The sequence below is a fragment of the Oncorhynchus gorbuscha genome, linkage group LG24 (assembly GCF_021184085.1).
Source record: "Oncorhynchus gorbuscha isolate QuinsamMale2020 ecotype Even-year linkage group LG24, OgorEven_v1.0, whole genome shotgun sequence".
In the NCBI taxonomy this organism is placed as follows: domain Eukaryota; kingdom Metazoa; phylum Chordata; class Actinopteri; order Salmoniformes; family Salmonidae; genus Oncorhynchus; species Oncorhynchus gorbuscha.
In genome coordinates, this window is record NC_060196.1 from 35,123,891 (window position 1) to 35,144,888 (window position 20,998).

The 20,998-nt window shown below is 41.3% G+C and overlaps 1 protein-coding gene across 5 annotated transcripts in view; it reads left to right on the plus strand.

Moving 5' to 3' along the window:
• The window catches only part of LOC124013029 (ras/Rap GTPase-activating protein SynGAP-like), a 92,918-nt gene that overhangs the window by 54,652 nt on the left and 17,268 nt on the right, over window positions 1-20,998 (plus strand). For all 5 annotated transcript variants that reach the window (XM_046327139.1, XM_046327141.1, XM_046327142.1 and 2 more), the window contains 10 exons: window positions 15,004-15,098; window positions 16,059-16,180; window positions 16,494-16,647; window positions 16,833-16,931; window positions 17,062-17,301; window positions 17,413-17,748; window positions 17,900-18,044; window positions 18,302-18,446; window positions 18,603-18,839; window positions 19,622-19,823. In XM_046327139.1, the coding sequence (XP_046183095.1) occupies window positions 15,004-15,098; window positions 16,059-16,180; window positions 16,494-16,647; window positions 16,833-16,931; window positions 17,062-17,301; window positions 17,413-17,748; window positions 17,900-18,044; window positions 18,302-18,446; window positions 18,603-18,839; window positions 19,622-19,823 (1,775 nt within the window). The remainder of the gene's footprint in view (window positions 1-15,003; window positions 15,099-16,058; window positions 16,181-16,493; window positions 16,648-16,832; window positions 16,932-17,061; window positions 17,302-17,412; window positions 17,749-17,899; window positions 18,045-18,301; window positions 18,447-18,602; window positions 18,840-19,621; window positions 19,824-20,998) is intronic.

Consider the following 20,998-nt stretch of genomic DNA (forward strand, 5'->3'; position numbering starts at 1 on the left):
TGAGAGCCAGTTTCAACATAGCTCTTGATGGTTTTTGCGACTGCACTTGAAGAAACTTTCAAAGTTGTTGAAAATTTCCGCATTGACTGACCTTCAGGTCTTAAAGTAATGATGGACTGTTGTTTCTCTTTGCTTATTTGAGCTGTTCTTGCCATAATATGGACTTGGTCTTTTACCAAATAAGGCTGTCTTCTGTATACCGCCCCTACCTTGTCACAACACAACTGATTGGCTCAAACGCATTAAGAAGAAAATAAATTCCACAAGCATTAGATTATATTTGTCACGAAGGTCTATTCTTCAAAATTATCCAAAGTGTGCTTGGTGGTAAGGTTTTTAAAGTTAATATAGCAAGCAAAGATTTTACCCTCTTTTTTAGGTGGATGTGTTTATTAATTAGTGTGACTTAATAAAATGTATGTACACAGAAAACAAGTGTGTAATAAAAATCTAAAACCAAAGAACATAAATATTTTTGCGACGTTGAGGTGTGAGATAAGACCACAGTTTGAGTGCAAACCTTTTCATCATTTATATCACTGAATTAGCAGACAGGTTGGACCATTCTGAAGCCCCATTTGACAGAGTTAAAATATCTGCTATATGCTCATTATTTGGTTCTTCTATCACAAAGCATAGGAGGTCTTCAAAATAACCTTAATATTCTAGAGCAATATTGCCATAATTGGGCCCTGGCAGTAAATGTATAAATTCACCTTGAACAACCTAATTGAACACCCAAAAAGTTACTCATACCTTGGTCTGACCATAGCTGCAGGAAAGTGTAATATGGCAGTGAATGCTCTCAAAAGAAAATGCCAGCAGAGCATTGTATACAATACAAATGAAATTATTCAAAATCAACACCCCAATTAGAATTTTGACCAAAATATTTGAGAGCGTAATCCAACGAATAGCTCTTTACGGAATTGAGGCTTGGGGGCCCCTCAATAAACTGCACTTTAAAATGTGGGACAAAATTCATGCATAATTCTGTTGGAAAATTTGACACGTTCAAAGAAATACACCAACTATTGCATGTAGGGTAGAATTGGGCCACCTTCCAGTGGTAATGGACATACAGAAATGATCATGAACATTTTGGCTACATCTAAATTCAAGTCCAAATTCAAGTCTCCAATTTAAAACACATCAAACCCAAGAGCTGAGCCCTGAAACGAGCCCTCTCAGTCATCTGGTGTTGAACCGAACCAACCAAGCTGACACCAGCACTGTTTCAAAAAATAAAAATAAAAAAATAAACAAAATCATGAACAATCAAAGGACTCATATTTACAACATTGGAAAAAACTAAACAAAATCCCAAAGCCGACTAAATTGCTGTCTGGCCCTAAACAGAGAATATGAATTGGCTGATTATTTCTACTCTGTCAGAGATACGAAGCAGAGACTGATCCTTACCAAGTATAGGCTGGCAATAGAAACCGGCAGACATAAAAAGACATGGCTACCCAAAGAGGAGTGTGTATATGGTCACTGTACAACAGGGGAGGTAGAAACAGAGCATGCACTTTCTCTTTTAGTGTGATAAATATTCCCCACCAAGATATTCATTATTCACAGAAATTCTACATTTATTTCAAATTTTAACTTATTAAACCCAGAGAAAAAACACGAAATACTCATGGGCAAAGGAGCAATGGCTCCTCTTCCAGCCAAATATATATTTGCCTGCCATAGCCTAATAACATCTGGATAATAGGATCTGCATAGTAAACAGTAACATTAGTATTATTGTTATTAATATTATTATTGTTATTAGTGTTATTATTCTTATTACTCTTATTATTATTGTTGTTGTGATTATTATTCCAAAAATTTGTGGTACGGGTAGTAGGGGTGATGGAAATGATAGCAGTTTAGTGATGGCGGTGGTAGTAGTAGTAATGATGGTAGTTGTAGTACTGAGAGTTAGTTAGTTTTAAGTTAGTTATAGTTTCATTTTCCACGTTTAGCCTTTGGTATTTCTTATATTTCTACTATTGACTGTTACCATTTTATTGTTGTTATTTATTTTTTATTTTTTTTGTATTATTATTTACTACCTTTATCTTATTATTTTTTATTCTTTATAATTTTATTACAATGCATATTGTATACATTGTTGCTTTGGCAATATTGCCGCAATATTTTTCATGTCAATAAAGCAGTGTGAATTTAAATGGGAATTTGAGAGAGAGACAGTTCGATATAGGTCATTATCAATAAAACGTCACAATAAGGTGCAGAGCAATTGATTTGCCTGCTGGCGGCAAGGAGACACCAGCTCTGGTAAAACGTTTGACAATACATGCCGTTTTCAGGGGATTGTTCAATTAATTTGAATTAGTTGGTTGTAATATCATCACCTTAGTCAGAACAATTGTGCACATGTAGCTCTGTCATCAGAGTTATACAGCAAGTAACTGCATGCTTTTTTCATGACCAGTAAACATCAATTGATCATGTCATTTCAGATACGTGAGGATAGACTCACAATATCGCTCAGTTTTGTCCACCATTAATTGGATGTTTGAGTGATTTCAAATAAAAGTGAACTATACCTGACAAGTGTGAGTGGTTTAGGTGAATTTCCCATCCTTGGTGGGCTCTGCCTGTCAAGCAGCAGAACGGCTCATTTGCAGGCTACTGGTAGAAACGTTGTACAGCTGACTAATGTACTGTTTTCTTCAACCAACATAGGGCTGGCTACCTTGTAAAGTTAGCTAACATTATCCCTTTTCAACATTGTTATGAGCTCTGGAACACAAACATTTCAATTCATAATGTTATCGTTAACATTGTAGTAAATGTGTATGAGGCCTAAGAAACACAAAATAATCTCGGATTTAAAAAAATGTGTGCATTATTGAACGGTAAGAGACCTTTTCAATAATATCCTCAGTTAGATTAGTCTAGCAGGCAGTAAAAACCATTTTAGAAAAGTTGATATAATTACTATTAGTATTGCTAATTAAACAGTGCATTAAAAGGGAAATGAATTGAATTTGATGTGGCACTCTCTCTACTCTTGTATCAGCAGACTTCATTGAACGGTACTAAACACTCAGTTAGGTCTGAAGAAAACTGAGTGACGGGCTGACGGCACATATTGTCCCTAATGTAATCAAATAGCCTGGACTCAACTTAGTCACTTGAGTGTATGACATACAGTGTTTGGTGTATGAATCTTTTTTTTTTTTCAACGTATGGTATGCAGTTACTCCGTTTTTTGGACCTGGGTTTAAAGTGGTCTTAAACTGTACAGTAAAACGGAGCCTCTACTCAGTCAACTATGTTTGTTTTTGGCTAAATGATCAAATCTCTGGTTCTCCATCTCATCAATATTGGCAGGTATGTTTGGGTAGTTGAGATCTTTCAGTGGGATAACTTGGAGGTGCGTAACTTAGGCCTTGTGAGCAGGTCTTCTATCGTGCATTCGGAAAGTATTCAGACCCCTTAACTTTTTCCACATTTTGTTACATTATAGCCTTATTCTACAATTGAGTAAATAGTTTTATCCTGATCTATCGACACACAATAACCCATAATGACAAAAAAAAAAGTTTTTTAGAAATTGTTGCAAATTTATTACTAAGAAAAAAATGGAAGGTACATTTACATAAATATTCAGACCCTTTACCCAGTACTTTGTTAAAGCACCTTTGGCAGTAATTGCAGCCTCAAGTCTTCTTGGGTACAAGCTTGGCACACCTGTATTTGAGGAGTTTTTTCCATTCTTCTCTGCAGATCCTCTCAAGCTCTGTCAGGTTGGATGGGGAGCGTCGCTGCACGGGCTCTGGCTCGGTCACTCAAGGACATTCAGAGACTTGTCCCGAAGCCACTCCTGCATTGTCTTGGCTGTGTGCTTAGGGTCATTGTCCTGTTGGAAGGTGAACCTTTGCACATGTCTGAGGTCCTGAGCGCTCTGGAGCAGGCTTTCATCAAGGATCTCTCTGTACTTTGGTCCGTTCATCTTTTCCAAGATCCAACTAGTCTCCCATTCCCTGCTGCTGTAAAACATACCCACATCTTGATGCTGTCACCACCATGCTTCACTGTAGGGATGGTATTGGCCAGGTAATAAGAGGTGTCTGGTTACCTCCCGACGTGACGCTTGGCATTCAGGTCAAAGAGTTCAATCGTGGTTTCATCAGACCAGAGAATCTTGTTTCTCCTGGTCTAAGAGTCCTTTAGGTGCCTTTTGGCCAACTCCAAGTGGGCTGTCATGTGCCTTTCACAGAGGAGTAGCTTCCGTCTGGCCACTCTACCATCAGGGCCTGATTGGTGGAGCGCTGCAGAGATGGCTGTCCTTGTTGAAGGTTCTCCCATCTCCACAGAGGAACTCTGGAGCTCTGTCAGAGTGACTATCAGGTTCTTGGTCACCTCCCTGTCCAAGTCCCTTCTCCTCGATTGTTCAGTTTGGCCGGATGGCCAGCTCTAGGAAGATTCTTGGTGGTTCCAAAATTCTTCCATTTAAGAATTATGGAGGCCACTGTGTTCTTGAGGACCTCAGTGCTGCAGACATTTTTTGGTACCCTTCCTCAGACCTTGACACAATCCTGTCTCTGAGATCTATGGACAATTACTTTGACCTCATGCCTTGGTTTTTGCTCTGACATGCATTGTCAACTGTGAGACCTTATAGACAAGTGTGTGCCTTTCCAAATCGTGTCCAATCAATTTACCACAGATGGACTCCAATCAATTTGTAGAAACATCTCAAGGATGATCAATGGAAACAGGATGCATCTGAGCTCAATTTCGAGTCTCATAGAAAAGGGTTGATTGATTGAATTAATTGTTTCCCTCATCAATCAACCACATAATGACAAAGCAAAAACAGGTTTTTAGAAATGTATAATTTAAATAAAAAATACCTTATTTAGATAATTATTATATACATTTCTAAAAACCTGTTTTTGCTTTGTCATTATGTGGTTGATTGATGAGGGAAACAATTAATTCAATCAATTTTATAATAAGGCTGTAATGTAACAAAATGTGGAAAAGAGGAAGGCATCTGAATACTTTCCCAATGCATTGTATCATCAACTTTTAAGATCTCGTAAGAACCTAAAGCCTGAAATAATAGGTTGTACTGAATGACACATTTGGCCATGTTTTGGAAAGATGCTATTTTTTATCAAGATATGCTACTCAGGACAATGTAGCATTTAGGAGAGCCAAGTGACACTAAATTTAAAAAAAGAGTTACTCTGAAATGAAAAGGCTAGTAACAATATAAATCCATATGTGAATCGACTGTATGTGACTCAGTCCCTTCCTATGTGAGTCATTAGGACACAAAAAGACAAAGAATGTGTTATGAAATAGAGGGTATTCTATCCAGGACATTTCAGACACTAGGTGATGAAGTTTACAAAGAATCTTCACTGTATAAATATTCACCAGGGTGAAATCCTTGGCTGTTAGAAAATATCATTTCCACCGTTCAAGCTGTGTGAATGAGATTGAGGAAAAAGCCCTGCATTTTTAGATACAAATTTATAGGAAACAAGGTGGATCTTTGGTGATGCTGGTTTTATCTGATATAAATATGGAAATAATGGTCTATGGCTCTATGGTAGTCAGGATTTTGTCTGCTCTGAGTCACACGGTGGCAGGGATGGTCAAGGTTATTCTAAATGGGGCCTGTGCAGTTTGATGCATTCTCACCAATGTGCTCAGGCGCACAACCTTGGCTGGCATTAAATTTGATCTCTCGTCTTTTTTTCATACATAGTTTTGCAACATTGCCACAAAAACCTGCAAACCAATGTGAACGTTCTAGTTTAATCCTTTTCTAGGACGATGTGGTGATTTTATTTTCTTCTCCCTCATAGAATGTGCTCATGAATGCCTTTTGTATTACCAACTCATATTGAAGTACACATAAGTCCATATAATAGTTTATTATTATAGGCACTTATTTCAGGGTGTTCACAGTTCACGACATCCGATTGCCCTCTGCAAGATGAATGATGCATGTTCAATGAGAGTGAGTAAACTAACTTTCGTAATGCCATCGCATTGATCAAAGCTTGCATTCCATTAGGACATATTTCACTCTTGTTCGAACTTTCAAAATCAAATGTGATTTCCTTGTTGTGTATCAGCGGATTTACGCTGGAAAAGGCTGGCTGAATATTGATGTTGAGAGCCGAATCCAGTAAAACATTGCCAGCACACATTAATTCCTTGTTCAGGTCCATGGTAGTCTTTTAAAAAAAATGAAAATGAGTCAAGACTTTCATAAGGATTTGTGTGGGTGGTTGTATGTATGTATGTATGTATGTATGTATGTATGTATGTATGTATGTATGTATGTATGTATGTATGTATGTATGTATGTATGTATGTATGTATGTATGTATGTATGTATGTATGTATGTATGTATGTATGTGTGTGTGTGTGTGTGTGTGTGTGTGTGTGTGTGTGTGTGTGTGTGTGTGTGTGTGTGTGTGTGTGTGTGTGTGTGTGTGTGTGTGTGTGTGTGTGTGTGTGTGTGTGTGTGTGTGTGTGTGTGTGTGTGTGTGTGTGTGTGTGTGTGTGTGTATGTATGTATACAACCTAAATAAGGGTCAGCTTTGAGGGTCTGTTATTTTTTCTTCACTAATTGATATGTATCAACTCACATTAAAATATGTTGCCCTTCTAAGAGAAATGACTAGGAGGGGAAATGTGTTAGACAGCAGGATAGAATGAAAAAAGAGAGAGAAGAGAGCGTGCAGAGTTGAGGGGAGGGGAGGATGACAGATAGATAGAGACGAGAGGAGGGGGAGTACACCACTGGAATTATGTAAAAAGGTGCGTGGGAGAGAAGAACAGATAGAAAGAAGGAGAGTGAGTATTTATGGTGCCTTAAGTAGCCACTGGGAAACTGAGGAGAGTGTAGCCAGGAGTGTCAGATATTTAGGGGAAAATAAAAGGGGTGTGGGTCAATGTTCCCTCAAATTTGTTTCGGCACTGAGCAAATTTCAGGTCTACTGAGCGCGAACTTGAAAGCTGTGAAAATTCTATGCTACTTCCAGCATGTGTTTACTGTGAACACAAAAGCTGTACCCGCTTTAAGATACAGTTTTAACAGTGGCCATGTAGACTACTGTGGCTATTTGTTAATAATGTAAGTCTACCAGAGTTGCCTACCATCCAAAACAATGGAGAAAATCCTATAACATTTTAACATGGAAATAGCTCATATCATTAGCCTATAGTGGCAGCCAATGTGTGTTGTTCAATGTAGGCCCTACATTCCATGAGACTTTTGAGAAGAAAAAACACACGCAGGGCTTGACATTAACCTGTTTATCCACCTCAGACAAGAAGATGACTGAAAATGTTGTTGTGTTGTTTGATGCAAGAAACCACTTTACAAAATAAAATGCATTATTATTCCCATACCATTAATACAGGGAATCAGACATATTATGACCCTCTGCCTATTGGCTTCGTAGCTTATTCATGCCTGTCTTAAAATTCTACTCCTTTAAGTAAAAAAAAAAGCTGTTTACCTTCTAAGATGTCTAGACATGTACTATTTGTGTAAAGATTAAATGCAATTTAGCTTCTTAATGAGAGAACAGTTTGTCATAGAGTAAACTCTGCCAACTCAGTGGCCCCGCCCATGTGAACAGACAGTGGTTGTAAACCATGAAACACGGCCCTCTCTCCCAATCCTATTTAAGCCCCTTGACGGAAATGTAACTTCCTATTCCCGAGGACGTTAGGGTGACGGTCTGCTAAACACTTGTATGTGACCAATAACATTTGATTTGACACTGAGCCAAAAAAGGCACAATCTTCCAGCTGATGGTGAAACTCGAGTTGTACTGCATTATTTCACCCTAAAGCACAAATTCATGTTGTTACTGCTATGAACGGAGAAAGTTAAATATTCCTCGCTCTTAAAAAAGACTAAAGCCACTAATAATAACAACGCAAACCTATAGATACACTTTCCTACCCATTCATTACTACTGCAGTGCTTGTTGTAGCGCTTTGTGGAAATAGGAAAAACGTGCATTTTATGGCTTATAAAAGTGTTGAACACAAAGTGTTGACAACTTTGCTGGACTTTTTTTGTATGCCTGCTTTGTTACTGCAGACACGGTCATCTGAGCCATCCGATTGGCCAGCGGTTAGCTTATATTGCACTTAATTTGATCTCTGGGCCTGCCGGGAAGGAAGAGTTTGTACCTTCCGACACATGAAATGGTACAAAATGGCAACAGTTCGCCTACCCGGCGTGTAGGGCAGCTGAATCGCATGCACCTACCGGCAACAGCCCGAGACTAATAGAAAAACACAAGGCTTTATCGTTGTTCTTTTTACAGAAATGTTTGGTGCTCGACTAGAAATGCCTTGAAGATCGACCAGTGGGTCGATATCGACCGTTTAGTGACCACTGCTCTAGAAAGTTTAGTGAAGTTCAATCTCGGGCTTCTCTCAGTAGGCATCTGTGCGGCAGTCCTGGGGGAGCTGCACGGGCAGTCTCGGGGCTACGCACGTGTGCAGCTTAGAGTGAACATTGGTGAACATAAGAGCAGCTCTTGTTTACAGTCTGGCAATCATCTTGGTGGCATGGTTTAAGATATTCAAGTTACCATTACTTTAAGGAACAAAGTCGATGACCTTGTGTTACAGGTTGTGTAATAGTAGAGTAGAGGCAGTCCTATTCTTATATAATTGACTTCCCCTGTTGGCTAGCCAACTGAAGCTCCCTCAGCCACTTGACTCGATGGAGTCGGGGGAACAAACGTATTGACGCAGATGATAATTCTATTCTGCCCATATTCCAAGGAGTATTTTAATGTAGTCTGCTTGCCAGTTGGTGGTTATTTTCCATGTTCACATAATTTTGCTGGTGGCCTACTTTTTGATCTGCTTCTGAATGTAGACCTACATGATGGATGACAGATAGATAGAGACGAGAGGAGGGGGAGTACACAGCTGGAATTATGTAAAAAAAAGTGCGTGGGAGAGAAGAACAGATAGAAGGAGAGTGAGTATTTATGGTGCCTTAATATGTATTAAAAGGTTATTATTGCTCTACTGGGAAACGGAGGAGAATGTAGCCAGGAGTGTCAGATATTGAGGGAAAAATAAAGGGGGTGTGGCTCAATGTTCCCTCAAATTTGCTCTTCTATCATTAACCCACAGTAGCAGCCAATGTGTGGTGCTCAATGTAGGCCGGGCTTGACATTAACCTGTTTATCCACCTCAGACAAGGAGATGACTGAAAATGTTGTTGTGTTGTGTGATGCAAGAAACCACTTTACAAAATAAAATGCATTATTATTCCCATACCATTAATACAGAGAATCAGACAAATTATGCTACTCTCTGCCTACTGACTACTTAGCTTATTCAAGCCCGTCTCAAAATACAACACTGCTCACTGCTCCTTTGATACAAAAAAGCTCTTTACCTGACTTGATTTTCTAAGATTAAGAAAAGTACATGTTTTGTGCTCTTGTAGGAAGCAATCACTCCCCTAATGCTGACTACAAATGATCTATAACGGGGCTAATAACTCACTAACTAGCAAAGGATATGAACAAAATGTGCACACGTGGCTACATGCAGCTCTCGCTTTGATCTCAAAACAAGTGCATCTACTCATGGCCACTCATGCTGTAAACACTGTCCAGTTGAATGTAAATGACACAGATCCATATATGGCAATGGTCTATTTGCATATATGCCTACTGCATCTGATTATTTATGCCGCACAGGTCTGGGTAGATTACGGGCTGAGTAGTGCGTGTCAATGCAATAGAATCCTACTCCAATGTGTTCTGCCTGCAACAAAATATCTTGCACAGCTTGTTTTGTTACTGTATGTTGCATTGAAAGTGGATAATATTGCGTTGATTCAATCACAAATGCCACAGTAAAGGGTCAACGTTGATAGTGTTAACAGGGAAAACCCTAGAACAGTGGTCACCAACCTTTTCTGAGTCAAGATCACTTTGAGTCAAAATGCAAGCCGAGATCTACCGGTCCAATTTTTTAAAACATTACTTTAAGAAAATGTAAGCCTATCTAACATTCATTCATTAATAACAGTACTGTAGCAGTGAGGTTTATGCAGTAAGCTACAATATAGGCCCAGTACATTATCACCGCATGTTGACTTTCTTGAATTGCCCAGCCAATGTATTGTTGTTTGGGCCATTTTTGACATTATATTTCTACATTTAAGGTAGGCTATATGATCACAACGCTGATAGACCCATTGTTGTATTACTTGTGAAGCAGAGCTGAGTGAGCATGCATTTAAATCATTTGCTTTTTATTTGAATTTTATTGTGCTGATGGTGACAGCATCTGATGGTCAGTCTCAGTGGAGGGACTGAGGGTCCGCCTCTCAACCCTCTGCTCTCCCTTTCCTCCGCTGACACTGACTGATGGTGAAACTCGAGTCGCAACGCATTATTTCTGCCGCATGCACACATTTATGTTACTGCTATGAACAGAGAAAGTTAAATATTCCCACGCTAATTAAAAAAGACCCCCAAGCCGCTAACAACAACAACGCAAACCTATAGATACACTTTCCTACTCATTAATTACTGCTGCAGTGCTTGTTGTAGTGCCGAGACGAAATAGGAAGAATGCGCATTTTATAGTTTATATAAGTGTTGAACACAAAGTGTTGACAGTGCTGAGTAAGAACTTAAACGTGAACTCACTCCTAAAAACTAAAAACTCCTAAAAACTCCTATATTTGCTGCATTCGTTGACAGCCTCTCTCTAGTCATGGTTTTAAACGTTTTGAAATCTCACAGTATCAACTGTGCTGTGCCGTATCTTATTGCTGCTACATGGCTGCAGACACGGTCATCTGAGCCATCCGGTAAGTTTATAGTGCACATGATTTGCTCTCTGGGCCCCCGGGGAAGGGAGAGTTTGCACATGAACTGGAACAAAATGGCAAAAGTAAACCTACCCGGAGCACAGGGCAGCTGAATCGCGCGCATCTACCTGCAACAGCCCGAGACTAATAAAAACAAATTAATTCCTTGGAGATCGACCAGTGGATCGCGATCGACTGTTTGGTGACCACCATTCTAGAAAGTTTTGTAAAAATCAGTCTCGTTCTCTCTGTTGGCTTCTGGGCGGCAGTTCGGGGGGAGCTGTGCATGCAGCTTAGAGTGAACATGGGTGTAACCATAGAAATAGAATTTGTAGAAAATAGCTGAACATAAGAGCAGCTCTTGTTTACAGTCTGGCAACCATCTTGGTGGCATGGTTTAAGATATTCAAGTTACCATTACTTTAAGGAACAAAGTCGATGACCTTGTGTTATAGGTTGTGTAATAGTAGAGTAGAGGCAGTCCTATTCTTATATAATTGACTTCCCCTGTTGGCTAGCCAACTGAAGCTCCCTCAGCCACTTGGCGAGATGATGTCGGGGGAACAGAAGTGTTGACGCAGATTCTAATTCTCATCTGCCCTTTATTCTAAGGAGTATTTTAATATAGTCTGCCCGACAGTTGGTGATTATTTTCCATGTTCACGTAATTTTGCTGGTGGCCTACTTCTTGATCTGCTTCTGAATGTAGACACACATGACGTGGACATATGGCTAACATTTATTTATTGTGTAGCTGACAAACTGTACTTGTGATTTCTTCATCCTTTATCTCGACTTCGTCTCGGGCCTAACAACACCCGTGCCAATACATGCTCCAAACAGCGGCTTCTCTGGCATTATCACTTAAATAGAACAAACACGCCTCTCTAACATTTCGAACTTCTCGGAACAAAAGTTTTGCTTTGTGTTTGTATTTTTTTTGTTAGAATTTGGACTAATCTTGTACTTTTTCCCATGGTTACAGTTTCAGGTTTGCACTTTTTAAGGTTCTGGTTCCTTATCTCTTTTCTCTCTTTGACCCTCTCTCTGCCCCCCCCCCCCCCCTCTCTCTCTTTCTCTCATTTTCCATTTAATGGAAACATATCTTTACATTGCCAAAGCAAGTGAAATAGATAATAAACAAAAGTGAAATAAACAATAACAAATTAGCAGTACACGTTACACTCGTTACACATTCCAAAAGAATACCGATATTTCAAATGTCATATTACATCTATATACAGTGTTGTAATTGTGTGCAAATAGTTAAAGTACAAAAGGGAAAATAAATAAACATAAATATAGGTTGTATTTACAATGGTGTTTGTTCTTCACTGATTGCCCCTTTTCCATGTTCATACATTTGTCAGGAGGTTAGGAAGTGCAGCTCAGTTTCCACCTCATTTTGTGGGCAGTGTGCACATAGCCTGTCTTCTCTTGAGAGCCAGGTCTGCCTTCGGCGGCCTTTCTCAATAGCAAGTCTTTGCTTGCTGAGTCTGTACATGGTCATCAAAGATTTCCTTAATTTTGGGTCAGTCACAGTGGTCAGGTATTCTGCCACCATGTACTCTTTGTTTAGGGCCAAATAGCATTCTAGTTTGCTCTGTTGTTTTTGTAAATTCTTTCCAACGTCTCAAGTAATTATCTTTTTGTTTTCTCATGATTTGGTTGGGTCTAACTGTGTTACTGTCATGTGGCTCTGTAGGGTCTGTTTGTGTTTGTGAACAGAGCCCCAGGACCAGCTTGCTTAGGGGGGGGCCCTTCTGCAGGTTCATTTCTCTGTTGTTGATGTCTTTTGGAATCGCTTCCTTTTAGGTGGTTGTAGAACTTATCGTCTCTTTTCTGGATGTTGATCAATAGTGGTATCGGCCTAATTCTGCTCTGCATGCATTATTTTGTGTTTTACGTTGTACATGGAGGATATTTTTGCAGAATTCTGCATGCAGTCTCAATTTGGGCTTTGTCCCATTTTGTGAATTCTTTGGATGGTGAGCGGACCTCAGAACTCACAACCATAAAGGGCAATGGGTTCTATGACTGATTCAAATATTTTAAGCCAGATCCTAATTGGTATGTCGAATTTTACATACAGTTGAAGTCGGAAGTTGACATACACTTAAGGTTGGAGTCATTAAAACTTGTTTTTCAGCCACTCCACAAATTTCTTGTAAACAAACTATAGTTTTGGCAAGTCGGTTCGGACATCAACTTTTTGCATGACACAAGTCATTTTTCAAAAAATGGTTTACAGACAAATTATTTCACTTATAACTCACTGTATCACAATTCCAATGGGTCAGAAGTTTACATACACTAAGTTGACTGTGCCTTTAAACAGCTGGGAAAATTCCAGAAAATGATGTCAGGGCTTTAGAAGCTTCTGGTAGGCTAACTTACATTATTTGAGTCAAGTGAAAGTATACCTGTGGATGTATTTCAAGGCCTACCTTCAAACTCCTCTTTGCTTGACATCAATGGAAAATCAAAAGAAATCAGCCAAGATCTCAGAAAATAAATTGTAGACCTCCACAAGTCTGGTTCATCCTTGGGAGTAATTTCCACACACTTGAAGGTACCACGTTCATCTGTACAAACAATAGTACACAAGTATAAACACCATGGGACCACGCAGCCGTCATACCGCTCAGGAAGGAGATGCATTCTGTCTCCTAGAGATGAACGTACTTTGGTGCGAAAAGTGCAAATCAATCCCAGAACAACAGCAAAGGACCTTGTGGAGATGCTGGAGGAAACGGGTACAAAAGTATTTATATCCACAGTAAAACGAGTCCTATATCGACATAACCTGAAAGGCCGCTCAGCAAGGAGGAAGCCACTGCTCCAAAACAGCCATAAAAAAGCCAGACTACAGTTTGCAACTGCACATGGGGACAAAGATCGTACTTTTTGGAGAAATGTCCTCTGGTCTTATGAAACAAAAATATAACTGTTTGGCCATAATGAGCATCGTTATGTTTTGAGGAAAAAGTGGGAGGCTTGCAAGCTGAAGAACACTATCCCAACCATGGTGGCAGCATCATGTTGTGGGGGTGCTTTCCTGCAGGAGGGACTGGTGCACTTCACAAAATAGCTGGCATTTTGAGGAAGTAAAATTATGTGGATATATTGAAGCAGCATCTCAAGACATCAGTCAGGAAGTTAAAACTTGGTCGCAAATCTGTCTACCAAATGGACAATCACCCAAAGTGGCCATCACAAAGACCTCAATCCTATAGAAAAGTGTGTGCAAGCAAGGAGGTCTACAAACCTGACTCAGTTACACCAGCTCTGTCAGGAGGAATGGGCCAAAATTCACCCCTTATTGTGGGAAGCTTGTGGAAAGCTACCCGAAACGTTAAAGCTTGGTCGCAAATGGGTCTTCCAAATGGACGATGACCCCAAGCATACTTCCAAAGTTGTGGCAAAATGGCTTAAGTACAACAAAGTCAAGGTATTGGAGTGGCCATCACAAAGCCCTGACCGCAATCCAATTAAAAATTAGTGGGCAGAACTGAACAAGTGTATGCGAGCAAGGAGGCCTACAAACCTGACTCGGTTACACCAGCTCTGTCAGGAGGAATGGGCCAGAATTCACCCAACTTATTGTGGGAAGGTTGTGAAAGGCTACTGGAAACGTTTGACCCAAGTTAAACAATGTAAAGGCAATGCTACCAAATACTAATTGAGTGTATGTAAACTTCTGACCCACTGGGAATGTGATGAAAGAAATAAAGCTGAAATAAATCATTCTCTGCTATTATTCTGGTATTTCACATTCTTCAAATAAAATGGTGATCCTAAATGACCTCAGACTATAATTTTTACTATGATTAAATATCAGGAATTGTGAAAAACTGAGTTGAAATGTATTTAAATGTATGTGTATGTAAACTTCTGACTTAAACGGTATGTTCCTTTTGATGGCATAGAAGGCCCTTCTTGCCTTGTCTCTCAGATCGTTCACATCTTTGTGGAAGTTACCTGTGGCGCTGATGTTTAGGCCGAGGTATGTATCGTTTTTTTTGTGTGCTCTAGGGCAACGGTGTCTAGATGGAATTTGTATTCGTGGTCCTGGCAACTGGACCTTTTTTGGAACACCATTATTTTTGTCTTACTGAGATTTACTCTCTCTCTCTCACAGAGCACACTCGCGCTCGCAGGAAGAGCATTGCCACTGCGAGACAGCCAAGCATGGAAATCCCTCCCACTGCCCCCCAACAACCCTTCAGACAACAAGTAAGTACTCGAAAATGCTTTATTACCTCTTTCCATTATTATTGTGTCATTTCCACTTATTCTTGGGCATACAGTAAAGTGCTACCCACTATTAGCTTCACTTCCTGCTCTCTATCATTATTCTCCCTCATTACCCTGTTCTCTTTTGTTCAGAGCAGAATTGATAATAGTCATTCTTTCATTTTTTATTGAACCTTTATTTAACTAGGCAAGTGAGTTTAAGAACAAATTCTTATTTACAATGACGGTCTACCCCCCCCCCAGGCCAAACACACCCCTAACCCGGATCATGATGTGCCAATTGTGCACCGCCCTATGGGACTCCCGATCACTGCCGGTTGTGACACAGCCTGGGAACAAACCAGGGTCTGTAGTGACGCCTCCAGCCTTGCAATGCAGTGCCTTAGACTGCTGCGCCACTCAGGAGGCTAGTAATAGACAGTAGGCTAACTGTAATGCTACTAATTTACCGATTCCAAATTAAAAGTACATTATAGCAGTATGGGATACACCTGTACATTTCACCAGTTCAACCCCAAAAGAATAGTCATGCCAGTTGAGTTTTCAAGTCTTCAAATAGGCTTACACCATCCATCTTAGTGGCTGAATTCGCATAGCCCACTGAAAGAACAATATTGAATTAGCCATTGTTGCTTCATCTGTAGCCCAATAGGCTCCTCCAGTGGTCATCTGAAGGAAGCAAAACACAAACACTTCCAAAGTGGGTTCCTCTCCTCAACCTCCATCAGTACCACAACCATCACCACCACCACCACCAATAACATGGATTCATGCTAACACTGATTTCGCAGATAGCGCCTATTTTGAAAGAAGGGTTTAATGCACTGATTGTAAGTCGGTCTGGAGCGAATTACAAGAGCTTCTGCTAAATTACATGTTTTTTTTAAATGAAATGGACATCTCTACCTGTGTAATGGTCTCCACTCTTGTCCCCAACAGAGCTTCCTCAGTCGAAAGTTGAAGGGCTCCATCAAAAGGGCAAAGAGCCAGCCCAAGTTGGATCGAACCAGCAGCTTCCGCCACATGATTCTACCCCGTTTCCGTAGTGCTGATCAGGAGAGGTAGGTAGCGCTTTCCCAAACGATTGGATGTGTGACACTATAAATATTTATTTTACATTCCTTTTTCTGTGTATTTACCTGGTGTTTTCCAATATGTACAGTTTATGTTAACAGTGGTTACTTTTGGGTACTTATTGCAAGAATTTAACACAATTTTTAACCCTACCTGGTACCAGATTTTATGTTTAGTAGTGTTTGTTTCAATGCACTGTTCCCCTTAACATTGTAATGGGACCACAGTGTGTCTTAACCTCTCTCTCTCTCTCTCTCTCTCTCTCTCTCTGTCTGTCTCTCTCTCTCTCTCTCTCTCAAGGACTCGTCTAATGCAGAGCTTCAAGGAGTCCCACTCTCATGAGTCCCTGCTCTCCCCTAGCAGTGCAGCGGAGGCTCTGGACCTCACGCTGGATGAAGATGCTGTCATCAAACCTGTCCACTCCAGCATATTGGGCCAGGAGTACTGCTTTGAGGTGAGTGCCCTTCTGGGAGAAGAATAGTTTATAGTATCTCTCCTAATATGAAATCTAAAACAGTTATTACAGCTCGGTCTTCCAAGTTGATGTGTCATGGTGATAGTAATTGATCAACTGTTACACACTAACAAGCAACAAACGATATCATTGATGAATTCACTTCTGTGTCTGTTTGACTGTAGGTGACCACCATTTCAGGGACAAAATGCTTTGCCTGCCGCTCGGCTGCAGAGAGAGACAAATGGATTGAGAATCTGCAGAGAGCTGTCAAGCCCAACAAGGTGAAAAAATAGAGAGGAACAAGAACCCTGCTTTTGCAGTCCACACTCAAAATGCCTTTTATCAAAATGCCTTTCATCTCCATTAGTTTCAGCAGTCTTCACCCCTCTCTCTCCAATGCTCCCATTTTAGGACAATAGTCGAAGGGTGGACAATGTGCTTAAGCTGTGGATCATTGAGGCCAGGGACCTTCCTCCTAAGAAGCGGTACTATTGTGAGCTGTGTCTGGATGACATGCTGTACGCTCGCACCACCAGCAAGCCCCGCACGGACACTGTCTTCTGGGGCGAGCACTTTGAGTTCAACAACTTGCCTGCCATTCGTAGCCTACGCCTGCACCTTTACAAGGAGACAGACAAAAAGAGACGCAAGGTGTGTGTCTGTCTATGGCGGTTGTATGTTTCCTTGTGTATCTTTTGTGTTTGCAGAGTTACTCAAATATTTACTTCTATATTCTATTCTCCGTTCTGTTCTCTAACCTAGGAGAAGAGCACGTACCTCGGCCTGGTCACTATCCCCATATCGAGCATCACAGGCAGGCAGTTTGTGGAGCAGTGGTACCCGGTGATCCAGCCCAGTGCTTTGGCTAAGGGTGGCGGTGTAGGCGGTGGCAAGGTCATCAATGCCTCAATCCGCCTCAAGTCCCGCTACCAGACCATGAGTATCCTGCCCATGGAGCTGTACAAGGAGTTCGCTGAGTACATCACCAATAACTACCGTACGCTGTGTGCCGTGCTGGAGCCTCTGCTCAGTGTCAAAAGCAAAGAGGAGGTGGCGTTCGCGCTGGTGCACATTCTCCAGAGCACGGGCAAGGCGAAGGTAGGAAGGAAGGCACTAAAGCAGGGGTGGCCAAGCACTCCTGTTGGAGAGTAACCTCTTTCTGAGGTTATTGAAAATGAGGCCTTTAGCATCTTTCCTGGCCCCTGTGTCTGTTGTACAATGTGTTTGTGTGAGCATGTTCTTTTTTCAGGACTTCCTGTCAGACATGGCGATGTGCGAGGTGGATAGATTCATGGAACGAGAGCATCTGATCTTTCGAGAGAACACCCTTGCTACTAAAGCCATAGAGGAGTACCTCAAATTGATTGGGCACCGGTACCTCAAGGATGCCATAGGTAAAACTGCAAATTATTTTATTTTATACCAATACCAGTGTAAAATGACCAAATCCAGACCTGGGTTCAAATAGTATTTGAAATCATCCAAATACTTTTAGCATTTGCTTTAGCCTGCCTGGAGTGCCCACTGAGCGAGCTTTTCTAAAGTATTTGAAATGATGAGTGACAATGATGTTGATGAGAAGACTATGATGGTGATGATGATGAAGAAGAAGATACTGATGAGGATTAATGGACGGTTGTCTCGTTGACAGGGGAGTTCATTCGAGCTTTATACGAGTCAGAGGAGAATTGTGAAGTGGATCCCATGCGTACTCCACCGTCTGTCCTGGCTGACCACCAAGCCAATCTTCGCATGTGCTGCGAGCTGGCACTCTGCAAGATTGTCAACTCTCATTGGTCAGAATTTCTTCCACATGACTACGCCATTGTACAAATGTGTCAGTAACACAGTGTCCTTTCTAGTATGATGGGCTGTTTGTCCCCCAAAAAAAAAAATGTTGCAATGAAAAATAAAGTACTATTCTGTCCTTCTGTCCTACCCTTCTATTCTAGTGTGTTTCCACGGGAGCTGAAGGACGTATTTGCCTCCTGGAGGGTCCGGTGTGCCGAGCGGGGAAGGGAGGACATCGCAGACCGCCTCATCAGCTCCTCCCTCTTCCTACGCTTCCTGTGTCCCGCCATCATGTCGCCCTCTCTCTTCAACCTCACCCAGGAGTACCCCGGAGAGCGGACCTCCCGCACACTCACCCTCATCGCCAAGGTGGTGCAGAACCTGGCCAGCTTCTCCAAGTCAGTCACCACCTTCCCTCCTATGTAGCCTTCCCTTTTTTTTGCATGACCTTTCTTTTAGCCTTCCCTCACATTTCGCCCTCCCCTCACCTGTCCTCTAACAATTAACCTGCCTTTCCCAAAATGATCCAGTATGTCCACTACCAACCAAGCCTTGTTAAGTCATTATCTATGTCCTCAGCCAGTTCCTCTTCCAGGAACCAATCCATTAATTATTTCCACGACATTGCGATTGAGTCATATATGCTTAAGACTTGCTTAAGTCTTACTATGCGTTATAACTGTATCATAATACATTATATCAGTCAGCATGAAGTAAACTATTCTGAAATAAGCTTGTCCTTTGGTGACAGTGAATGAAGAATTCATCCAACATGATTGTCCACAAACAAGATGACCGTAACAGATTTCAATGGCACAAATGTTGAGAGGGTGGAGAAGTCTGTGTGCACAGAAACGATTTATTTTAGCGATGTTCTTGGCACATTGCAGACAAGGTTACAGTACGAATAATTCAATTCTCCCCCTCACCATCACCTGTTGTTCATACTGTATCCTTCCATCTTCCTCACCTGCTCTTTCACTCTTTGCATTCTCACACTGTCTGTCTCCCCTCTCTTGTTTTCTCTCCGTAAGCCCTTTTCACTATTTCTCTGTACTTCGCCATACTACGTATCTTGTCCCTTTCTCCCTCAATCTTTCACTGTCTGTGGGAACTTCTTTCTCTCTTTCCCCCCACTCTCTCTATGCTCCCCCCACGCTGCTGTCTCTTCTGCCCTCAGGTTTAGTGGCAAAGAGGACCACATGTGTTTCATGAACGAGTTTTTGGAGATGGAGTGGGGCTCCATGCAGCAGTTCCTGTACGAGATCTCCAACATGGACACGGGGAGCAATGCCGGGGGCTTTGAGGGCTACATCGACCTGGGCAGGGAGCTGTCAGTGCTCCACAGCCTGCTGTGGGAAGTCATGGCCCAACTGAGCAAGGTAATGGGGAATGTAACCTCTCCAGGCTGTTGTGCATATAAGCCTGGGACATCAACGATTCAAAGTTGGCCTTTTTGGGAGTGACCATAGAATTCTATGGGACTGACCTTTCTGAGTAAAGTATTTGTAATTTAATTTGAGCAAATCACACGACTGTGAGGCGTGGCTCCAAATGGAGGCAGGACCAGGCACAAGAAACCTACGGTGTAGTGTTAGGGGGAAGGTGTTGTGGGAGATGATTGGCTGGTAGATTAAGCCTATTAAGCCAATGCCTAAGTTTCTCCCAATCGTTCTGTATAATTGCCTAACAAAGGCTAAGTTTGACATTTTTTTATTATTTATTTTATTTCACCTTTATTTAACCAGGTAGGCAAGTTGAGAACAAGTTCTCATTTACAATTGCGACCTGGCCAAGATAAAGCAAAGCAGTTCGACAGATACAACGACACAGAGTTACACATGGAGTAAAACAAACATACAGACAATAATACAGTATAAACAAATCTATATACAATGTGAGCAAATGAGGTGAGAAGGGAGGTAAAGGCAAAAAGGCCATGGTGGCAAAGTAACTACAATATAGCAAGTAAAACAATGGAATGGTAGTTTTGCAATGGAAGAATGTGCAAAGTAGAAATAAAAATAATGGGGTGCAAAGGAGCAAAATAAATTAACTAATTAAATACAGTTGGGAAAGAGGTAGTTGTTTGGGCTAAATTATAGGTGGGCTATGTACAGGTGCAGTAATCTGTGAGCTGCTCTGACAGTTGGTGCTTAAAGCTAGTGAGGGAGATAAGTGTTTCCAGTTTCAGAGATTTTTGTAGTTCGTTCCAGTCATTGGCAGCAGAGAACTGGAAGGAGAGGCGGCCAAAGAAAGAATTGGTTTTGGGGGTGACTAGAGAGATATACCTGCTGGAGCGTGTGCTACAGGTGGGAGATGCTATGGTGACCAGCGAGCTGAGATAAGGGGGGACTTTACCTAGCAGGGTCTTGTAGATGACATGGAGCCAGTGGGTTTGGCGACGAGTATGAAGCGAGGGCCAGCCAATGAGAGCGTACATGTTGGTCCACCAGACTCTTCAGGCATTTGGGCGGAATTCTCTGGGAACGAGATTATGAGGAATGTGTCCGTCTAGGTTCAAACCCTGGTCGTCTGAACACCACACACATGCGTA